This window comes from Neodiprion virginianus, chromosome 1 (assembly GCF_021901495.1).
Source record: "Neodiprion virginianus isolate iyNeoVirg1 chromosome 1, iyNeoVirg1.1, whole genome shotgun sequence".
In the NCBI taxonomy this organism is placed as follows: Eukaryota; Metazoa; Arthropoda; class Insecta; order Hymenoptera; family Diprionidae; genus Neodiprion; species Neodiprion virginianus.
In genome coordinates this window covers 8,995,146-9,005,194 of record NC_060877.1, presented here as the reverse complement: position 1 = coordinate 9,005,194, position 10,049 = coordinate 8,995,146, and the positions used below count along the sequence as shown (strand labels likewise).

General features: G+C 39.4%; 2 protein-coding genes across 6 annotated transcripts in view; one reads left to right on the top strand and one right to left on the bottom strand.

Annotated features, from left to right (window-relative positions):
* Positions 1-606: 606 nt before the first annotated feature.
* Positions 607-5,378, top strand: LOC124310120 (eukaryotic translation initiation factor 4B). 3 transcript variants are annotated; one of them, XM_046773778.1, is made up of 12 exons: positions 607-764; positions 993-1,121; positions 1,457-1,635; positions 1,789-1,896; positions 2,139-2,367; positions 2,999-3,259; positions 3,383-3,629; positions 3,761-3,812; positions 3,914-4,025; positions 4,304-4,397; positions 4,609-4,678; positions 4,770-5,378. In XM_046773778.1, exons 1-12 carry the CDS (start codon positions 755-757, stop codon positions 4,836-4,838), a joined length of 1,560 nt encoding a protein of 519 aa, XP_046629734.1. In that variant the 5' UTR covers positions 607-754; the 3' UTR covers positions 4,839-5,378. The 3 variants fall into 3 exon arrangements, with proteins under 3 accessions (XP_046629734.1, XP_046629733.1, XP_046629735.1); XM_046773777.1 differs by having other exon boundaries at positions 1,454-1,635; XM_046773779.1 differs by having other exon boundaries at positions 1,454-1,635; positions 4,578-4,678.
* The window catches only part of LOC124310117 (protein artichoke-like), a 24,278-nt gene continuing 19,240 nt past the window's right edge, over positions 5,012-10,049 (bottom strand). For all 3 annotated transcript variants that reach the window (XM_046773772.1, XM_046773770.1, XM_046773771.1), the window contains exon 6: positions 5,012-10,015. In XM_046773772.1, coding sequence (XP_046629728.1) covers positions 7,016-10,015 — 3,000 coding nt within the window. In that variant the 3' untranslated portion in view covers positions 5,012-7,015. The remainder of the gene's footprint in view (positions 10,016-10,049) is intronic.

Below are 10,049 nucleotides of genomic sequence, written 5' to 3'. Positions count from 1 at the left end.
TTTCTACATATTTCTTTTATTTTTATAGATAATCAGGAGACTATCAAGGGTTGGATGAGCGCTATTGAACACGAACGAAAGACCAATAAACGATTTCGCACATGCAGAACTGAATTCGAGTCCAAAATACAATTGTGAAGGGCGACGTCACTTTAATTCCCTAACCGATGTTATTTTATTAATAACGACTTAACTATTGATAATCTAGCGTTGGGAATTCAATATCAAACACCAGAAAACGATAAAAAAAAACTCAATCAGGTATTAATGAGGGGCTAAGTATATGGAGCTCGCAGATCGGTATGGCCTAAAAAATTGACCTAGCGGAGAAAATATGCACTTGGGTGAGCAGGTCATACCGTACATACGTAAGCAAACGTAGACAAGTGTATTTTTATAAAAATACATTTTGTTCTTGTAATTTTAAAATATAACATGAAACTTTCATTATAAGAAATTCGTAAATGTGCACATGACTAGTACATAGTCCAAGTTAGCTGACGCAATTCGACTTACTCGCTTAGATGTTGAATATCGCCACCAGGTGCCGTATTCGAGTGCTAAAGTTCCCGGTATCGTTCTAGATTATCATTTCAACGTGCCCCAATCCCGCGGCAGCCTCACGGTAACCAAATGACCGAAATAGCTTCTACTCTGTGACGAAATAGTTCATGCCTCATGGACCTCGAAGTTGGTCGTGTGCACCATCAAAACTGCGAGACTGGTTTGCTTTTGTCGAATTAAAGCAACTATAATGTCGTCGGGTAAGTTTGCTTCCGCATTAGATTCTTCTTGATCAGTACCATAAAACACGGGTACCGATTACCCGACTTCTACACCCTCGTTAGCATGCCAACGCTTCAATCTCTCTACCTAACCAAACTGAGCAAAGTCCCTAGAACCACATGCTTGCAATATTGAATTCGTACACCCTTGCGTTATGGGTGAATTCTTAATAGTCGTTGTTCTAAAAGATTTTTTCGCAATCCTAGGTAAAAAGACCAAGAAGAGTAAGGGGAAAACCCTAGCCCTGACAGATTTTCTGGCCGACACACCTGGCGGTATACCAACTGCTCCGCTCAAAACATCCAATTGGGCTGACGATGTCGAAGATGAACATGGTGAGAATATTTCATCACTTTCTTCTTGCCGCTAACTAGTCAGAGTATACATATTCATCTACATTCTAATATTCTTTCATATTGTGTATTCATACTCACTTACATTTTATTATTCTTTCATATTGCGTATCCAAGCGACTTGCTGTATTGTATTGCAACCGAATGATTCTTACCGCAGTATTCTCGCATCTCACATTCGCTTTTATTTTGATTCTGCGTACTTCAATATTTGATGATTCAATTATGTGGTGGTCCACTGGCATATCAAATGTTTCTGAAGCTGTCTCAGTGTTAAACTTCCTTTGCAAGTTGTTGAGAATATTATATTTCAGAAGGGTTTTCATCGAACCGTAGCAAAGAGCCGGTGTATCTTCCGACCGCACCCAGAGCTGCGCGAGGTACAGGAGTCAATGAAGAGAATATCCCCACAAATCCTCCTTACGTAGCATATATATCCAATCTGCCGTATGATATAGATGAAGAAGACCTGGCAGAGTTTTTTGCTGATATGAAGGTATGATCACATTGGTCAAGATAGCTTCTTATTTTGTGTTCAAAGATTTTTGAAACATTTTTTATAAATATATTGTACAATATTTATATATCGTACAATATTTATCTTATTATATTATAATGTAATGAATGATGCAATACGTACTTCTCACAGGTGTCTAACATGCGCCTTCCGAAAGATTCTAATAAGATGAGGGGATACGGTTATGTCGAATTTGAGGACCGGCAAAGTTTAATTGATGCACTTTCAATTGCAAACACTGTAAGTAAAAATTTATCAGTATATAGTTGTATTGTATAGTTGTATCAGTATATAGGTAATTTTCCTCTGAGCTGGTGGTTATCTTTATGATCACGAATCTTTTACCAAACTGAAAGTAGTCTTGTCCAAGTTACCAGAACTGATTGTAGAACCTATATTAGTAATTACAACCCTTGATTTTGAACTTTGAATACCAAGGTACTGATATGTCAGTTGTGTATACCTGTGTATTATTTTTACAGACTATCAAAACTCGACGTGTTAGAATTGAAGTTTCTAACAGCAGTAGTGATGACAGACGTGGGGGTGGTCGAATGGGGCGAGATAATCGTAGAGATACCTATGATGATCCTGAGCGAACCGCAGGGGATTGGCGAAGTGGGCCGCGAGATGATTCTGCTCCTGGCGAGTCAGATCGTTACCGTAGTCGCGGTGGATTTGATAATAAGGATAGAAGAGACGACCGTGAAGGTGAGTAGATTGAAGTGGGTTTTTTGATTTTAATAATGTAATATATGTTTTGTTAATCGAATTTCAAGTAGTAAGTCCTTACAAATATCCATATAGGATTAGACGCACATCTCATTTATTTTGCTTTTGCTCCTCTCTTTAGCTTTGCTTCAAAAAACTTTGTAACTTTGTGGTTCTGTGTTTGTTTCAAGATTGGTATATCTTTATTGACATGTAAGACCTCAATAAACGTACCGAACAAAAATTTTATTTGCATTTTATTTCTCTTGAATCCGTACGTAAGTTTTACTTGGCTATGAAATTTTGAAAACAGTGCAATTTTCTCATGTATAGGTCAATTGATATCTTTTGAACTTTTCAATTGAATCGCATTTCAATATTTGGTAGCACTGTGCTCAACCTAAAAGGATGAATTATTTTATTCGATTCCAACAATATTTATACAACATTTTCGAATATTTCCCTACAAATATAATAAATGTTATTTGTGGCAATGATTTAATCAAGTACTATTCAATAGAATATTGGAACAAACAGTAACACGTAAATGGAAGTGTCAAATTTCTAGCAAATTGTTAATACTATAGAACAAACATTACAGTACTAAGACGTACCTTTCAATATTTTACAGGTTCTGATGACAATAAGCCTGGTGGTTGGCGTGAAGGTGGCGACAGAGGAGGTGATAGAGGTGGGGCATTTAGGGATAGAGGTGGATTCCGTGATGAGGGAGACAGAGAGAGAGATCGTCCACGGTACGGCGGTGACAGGGATAACAGAGACAGGGATGGAGATAGGGACCGTGATCGTGGAAGTAGTTTTGGTCCCCGTCGCACGTACGGAGATTCTGACTGGGGAAGAGACGGATCGTCTCGTCGGGAGGAACCAAGATGTGAGTATGGATCATATGTTAGTTGGGTTACTTTCCTGTAAACAGTCAGTACGATGAAGAAACTAGTTTTTATATTCCCTTTTCACGAAATATCAATCAATTATGCATAATAATGTTTTACAGCGGAATTGAAAACAAGACCGAAGCTACAGTTACAGCCACGCACAAAACCTGTAGAGCCAATTATTATACAAGACGAACCTGTTGCTGAAGAATCTGTTGCCGAAGAGCCAGTTGTGGCACCTCCTGCACCTGTTCCAGCAGTAAACATCTTTGGAGCAGCTAAACCCGTTGATACAGCTGCTAAAGAGAGAGAGATTGAGGAACGCCTTGCGCGTTCTAATGCTGAAGCTAAACCGAAGGAAGAAGGGTATTTTTTTTTCAATTGTTTATCCAATTATAACGGTATGGTTATCATGTCGAAGATCGCGTAACGGCAACGACTTATATCCAGAGGTTAACTTGTATCTAATACCCTTGTATGTAATATCCTTGTTTCAGAGAGCAGGATAAGCGCCCTGCCAAGGATGGTGTGTGGGGTCGACGCAATGGTGTAAGTATTAAAGAAAAAGTTGATTTTCAATTGAAAGGGATATGTTCCTTGCAATTGCCATCCTATTTATTCATGTTTCTTCTGTTGTTTTGGATTTGTAGGAAGGGCGTGAAGAGAAGGATAAGGAACGGCAAGGCTGGCGTTCTGAACAAGATCGAGGAAGGCAGATCGAACGGTCTGGGCCTCGCAGTCAAGCAGCTTCTGCACGCTCAGGTATATCTTTTTAAATGGATGTCACAAGAGGCACACGGTTTTCTTCATTCTTTGTATGGGTGCCTCTTCACCACTTGCATTTTCACTGTTCGTCTACTCTGCTTGGAGACAGTTTGAAGTGTCTGGTCCAAGCGTAATTAAATGATCTGCACTTTTCTTTTCAAATGCCTCTTAATGATTGTAAAATCTAAACAATTATCCAAAGAGTTAATGTTAACGATCTGGTCATTATTTGTTGACATGCTCTCAAGCCACAAAACTACTTTAATTGATAACAGGGCAAAGAGGAGATTCTAGAGGGCCACTACCTTCCCGAGGTGGACCAGTTCGTGGACCGCCGAAATCTATTGAAACTCGTTCATTTCCTGATAGGTAAATTACATTGTTATTTTTCATTACTCTGCAACCCCATGAATAAATTATTTTAGCCATCATTTAACAGCTATTTATCATGTAGAAGCACTGGTAATCTTGATTGATAGCATCCTTTTTCTGAAAACTGAAAATCTATTACAGTTGAATAATTTTTAATAATTTTCTTTGCATCCCAAGAGATACAGTAACACGAATCAATCATTTTCAGAGAGAGGAGAGAAAAGGATAGAGATGAGGACATGAACAGGATGCCCAAAGCTAAAGAGGAGCAAATTCCGGTAAGAATACGTTAGCAGTACGATCGAAAGTTAAAATTGATGAATTGATAAAATTTGTGATGTAATCATTGATTTATACATTGTTTTTCAGAACTTTGCAGCTTCCAATAAGTATTCCATACTCCCTGATGACGTGGATCAAGACATTATCGACGATTAATTTTGACCTCAATAATTTATACTCTTGCAATTGAATTGTGCCACATGTATCATGATTGGTATACATAATGCATATTATTGAATAATTTGTTTTACCTCTCTATTATAATGAAAAAAAATATCTTGCTGATGATTTGAGAGTTTGCCCACACATAATTGTCCATTGCATTCATGTTGCTGGCTGAATATTGTTGATTTGTATTTAATCTATTTTATTACTCCATAATAATATAATTACTGCCTTCACAAATATTTACTTAATATGTCGATCTTTGATATTTGATTTAAATAATTTAAGGCAACACTTTAACGTCTCTTATAATGAACGATGATCCTATCGTTCACCAAAGTATGAAATTTAAGCGCAGTTTACAGCATTTAGAAAAATCGGGACATTCATTTTTTTACTTAAGATATTTTACCTGATGTACAGTTGCTTCGAGGATATTGTATAATATGTGACGTGTACATGTAATATAATAATGTCGATGCAAAAAGGACAAACAATTGAAATGATGAATACATAAACTTAAAAAACTTACATTTCGTGTTATTAACATTACCCTTGGCCATGTTTTCCGCTCTCTTCGTCAGACTATTCGACTTGCTACGGCTTAATCAATTACCGACATCACGATTAGAACTGTTGGATTTTACTTGGTAATTTGTGCTAGAGGAAAATACTGTATTTTTCTCAGAGACTCTTTCACGCATCACAAATGGAAATTCTTACGAATTAGAGAGATTGTCAACTTGTTTATTTTTCACTGCGGTCCCACATAGTAGGTACGAAGAATCGCGTACTGCATATTGTGACATTTTCGAGTACTATTCTATCCCGGTAATGTCTATATTTGGTGGAGGAGGTATGACTTATGAATATACGATGAACATTTAATCATAATTATAAAGCTTGACCGTGCGGTAGAAGAATCGAGACAGCTAAATTTGTGACATATTACTGTATTTTGTAGGTATAACTATATCAATTCTATATCTCGATAAAATCTATATTTCATCGTGATTCTCGAATTTCTAAATGGCGGATACTATCATAATTTACTACCGTCAAATAAACTGAGATGGGAAATCGGTTTCTTGTATTTACATTAAATTTGATTAAAAATATACCATTTACGAATATATATATATATATATATATATATATATACGTAGTAGTAAACAATAAAACTCGTGGAAGCTATTGCAACTTCGTTATAAGCTTAAAACGCGAAGACATATTTTGTGTGTTACTTAAATAATAATAATAACATATCAATAAAATATATATTTACAATTATGTACCTATGCTAGTGTATAAGCGAATTGCCGAGATTAGATTACAAAATCTAATTTATTCGACACTGGATTCAGATATATCTAACGGGGCTAGAATTCTAATTACTTATTCGTCTTTTGGAGATTTGCATACAAGCTGCAGCGAACTGCGTCAACGGTAACGTTATGAATGAAAACAGATTGATATTTGTATTTTTTGATTGTGTGCAGCCAAATAGAAATAAAATATGTACGTTGAGCAGCGGCGGGAGAATCGTGCAAGTATTACTTTCAATCGATTTCATGAGCTTCCGGCGATAACTTTTCTGATGACATTTATCTACTAAAACATTTCAATTAAAAATCGGATCCAACATGTCAAAATACAATGTGTTTATACGAAATACACTGCTATCTGTGACTGATTTGATTCTAAATGTTGGATGCAATTATAATCATGTCATAGAAAAAGAAACAAACAGCACAAGCTTTACATAAATTTAGCGCAATATTATGCAGCACGGAAAGGATCACTGATACTGATATTCAGTTTCCGTTATTATAGCTGCTTTCAGACATCACGATTGAACGAACATGGTCCATGGACCCGCGACAACCTTATTACCGTTCTAATATTGCCAACAGAATAGCATGCTTTGCTTTCATACATGTATGTACATTTGTTGAGCACGAAAAGTCACTGAAAGCTTGGCAGTGTCAGAGTAGTACGTAATGTGAAAAAAGAGTCGATGAATTTTTGGTAACGTGACGTATTTATAGCGTAACCGGTTGAACTATGCATACCTCACATTTCCTCACTCGTCGCGGAAAAAAAGTCATGTTACAACATTTAAAACTGCTGGGCTAAAGGGAGTTTTTGGTTCAACGGATCACGTTCGATTATCTGTCAAATTTGTTCTCACGATCAGACGAGTAAGTCATGTAAACGGGTAGATTAGGGTTTTCGTAGTAGCCATAAATCGGCTGCGACATTGGCCTGTGCATCGGCTGCATCATGTGCATCGGTTGTACCATGGGCATCATAGGTAAAGGAGTGTGAACGGGGGATCCGGATATTCCGGACATATTGTTACCGTGGCCCAGCACAGACCCGTTGTAAGACCCCATGTAAAGGTCTTGATTAGCTTTTCCCGAGTAAGTGCTACCCGGCCTGATAACCGAGGCTTCGTGAATGCTGGAAGCCATGGCTGCCATGCGAGCCTCGTTGACCTGATTGCTCCATCTCAACCGGCAAATGCATATGAGTATAACGACGATTGCAACGATCGCGAAAACTCCCCCCACAATACCGATGACCAAAGTGTCGTCGGTGGTTGTGGTGTTACTTCCAGTCGGCGACGTCGCGTCACCGTTGTGATACTTCTTTTTATTACCATCCTGGGTCGTTGGGGCTGCGGTCCAAATTATTTCCGGTTCGGATGTCGTGGATCGCACAGCCGCCGTGGGATCTGTCGAGTCGAATTTCGTTGATGACGTACTGTCGCAGCTAAGATGGTTTTCGTTCAGATCCGTGATGTACCTTCCAGCCACGTGCTCAGGGCTCGCGCATTTTACTGCCAGGGTGACTATTTTATGCTTCGACATCGTCAGCCAGCGCCAAAGCGGTATCGCCTGGCAGTCGCATTTTATGGGATTCGAATCCAGGCCCTTGAGGACGATGGTGTCACTCCTATCTTCCAAAGCGGCGATAAACTGCTGCGGCAAGCTGGAGAATCGGCTGCCGGCTACGTCCAAGGTGACCTTCGTGGACCGAGGCACTGGGAAGAATAAAGCGTTCGGAATCGTGTCGATCGATGTGTCCTTCAGCCCGATAGTCAATGCTTGGTTCCTGACGCCTACCAGGGAGCTTGAGAGAATATTTCGGAGCCTCTCTCCTCGCAAAGTTAGCGACCGTAAACGGGGGTGAGATCTGATGGATAGTTGTTCGTTGCCGACTGTGGAGTCCTTGATTTCAATATCCACAACTTCGATGCCGTCCATGTACTTCAGTATACCCTGAACGTCGAAGTATCCAAGTCTCGGATAATCGTAGGCCTGCAAAGACTTGAGCTTTCCCAGTGTCTTGAAGGCGTTTCTTTCGATCCTGGTGCAGTCTGGTAGATCGATCATTTTCAATTCCTGAAGCGCGTTCAGACCGCCGAAACTGCTCTCGTTTACAGCCTTGATTGCGTTATGCGAAACGTCCAAGGTATGGAGTACTGAAAGAGTCTTGAAGGTTTCAATTAAGTTCGTAAAATCAGCTATATTATTTCTGGATATGTCCAAGCTTTCCAGCATGGTAGTGCGCTCCAAGGCGACTGGTCCAATGTCGCTTATGTTGTTTCCCGATACATTCAAGTGTCGCAAGAACGGTGTTTCCAATCTTGTTATGGCCTTGATCCCCGTATTCGCGAGGTTCAGCGATCGCAGTATCTTTGCCTCTCCTAAAATTCCGCGTACAGCATTATCGCTCAATGGATTTCCCGACAAGTCAAGCTCCTTGACATTGCTCACGGTGTCTTGACTGAATACTTCTACCAATTTGTTGTTGGCCATGTTCAAACTGTACAGTGACTGAGACTGTTTCTGCAACGCCCTAACTGGAATTTGAACAAATTTATTTCCGGATAAATTTATGTTCTCCAAAGCTCGGAGTCTGGATGAGTCGAACATTGTTTCAGGCAACGAAGTAAGCTTGTTGTTTGAAAGATCGAGGTACTTTAATCGAAGTATGCCTTCCATGGTTCGTTCGCTGAGCAGTTCCAAATTGTTGTTTGCCAAACGTATAGTCTGGAGCTGTGTTGAGTTATGGAAAGCTAGCTCGTCTACGGACTCTAATTTATTACCCGATAAATCCAACGTCTTCAGTCGCGCCACTTGAGAGAACGCGAACTCGTTTACACCGATTAACATATTGTTGGATAGGTCGACATCTTCTAAGAATTGCAACGGCTTGATAAAATCACTGGGGAAGTAAGTGAAACGATTGTTTGAGAGATCGATTGCTCTCAGTCTTGGATGAATAACGAATGCTGTGGGGGACAGGTAACTAAGTAGATTATCAGATAAATTCAATACTTCGAGACCAGTTCCCGTGTTAAAAAACTCACCGCCAAATGAGACTAATTTATTACCCCGTAGATTCAGCTCGTACAAGTTAATCAGACTGACAAAAGCACCTTTTTGAATGCTTTCGATAACATTGAACGAAAGATCGATCGAGGAAAGATTGTAAAGATATTGGAAGGTGCTCTCTCCGATTTCTTGCAAATAATTACCGGTTAGCGAAACCTTCTCAAGCGATTCCAAATTGAGGAACAGAATCGAAGGTAAAATCTTGAGCCCGGTATAGGAAATGTCAAGTGTTCTTAGCATCGGCGGAAAAATTGGTGGAAATCCACCGTAAAGCGGATTACTGCTTAAATTCAAATATCGCAAGTTTGTCATTATCTTGAAAGTTTCCGGCGAAACGCGTTTCAGTAAATTTCCGGCCAGGTTCAACGAAACCAAATTCGTCAACGGAAGTTCTCCAATTGCCGTTAAACGGTTATTAGAGAGATCAAGGTTCTCCAAGCTATCTTCTATACCGATAAACGTATTCGGAGACAGAGATGATATCACGTTACCGTTCAGCTCGATACTCTTCAAAACTTGAAAATTTTCAAACAAACGAGCTGGTATTTCTCTAACTAAATTACGGGACAATCCCAGTGTGCGAAGGGTCGTAGATGATGTACGCAAAAGATCGATCGAAAGAGCTGCTATTCGATTGTATTCGATATGCAGATGCGTGAGAGCAGGAAGCCGAGACAATGCCGATCCAGGTACCAGCAGGATGTTGTTATCCTGCAGAGATATCCACTTTAGATTTGTCAAGCCCTCGAACGCGGATTCTTCGATCTGAAAATAATTCGAGTGTTGATTTTGGTGAATT

Coding starts and splice junctions, on each gene's coding strand:
- LOC124310120 (XM_046773777.1), top strand. Junction 3,260..3,382: donor TCGTCGGGAGGAACCAAGAT/GTGAGTATGGAT, acceptor AATGTTTTACAG/CGGAATTGAAAACAAGACCG. Junction 4,398..4,608: donor ACTCGTTCATTTCCTGATAG/GTAAATTACATT, acceptor AATCATTTTCAG/AGAGAGGAGAGAAAAGGATA.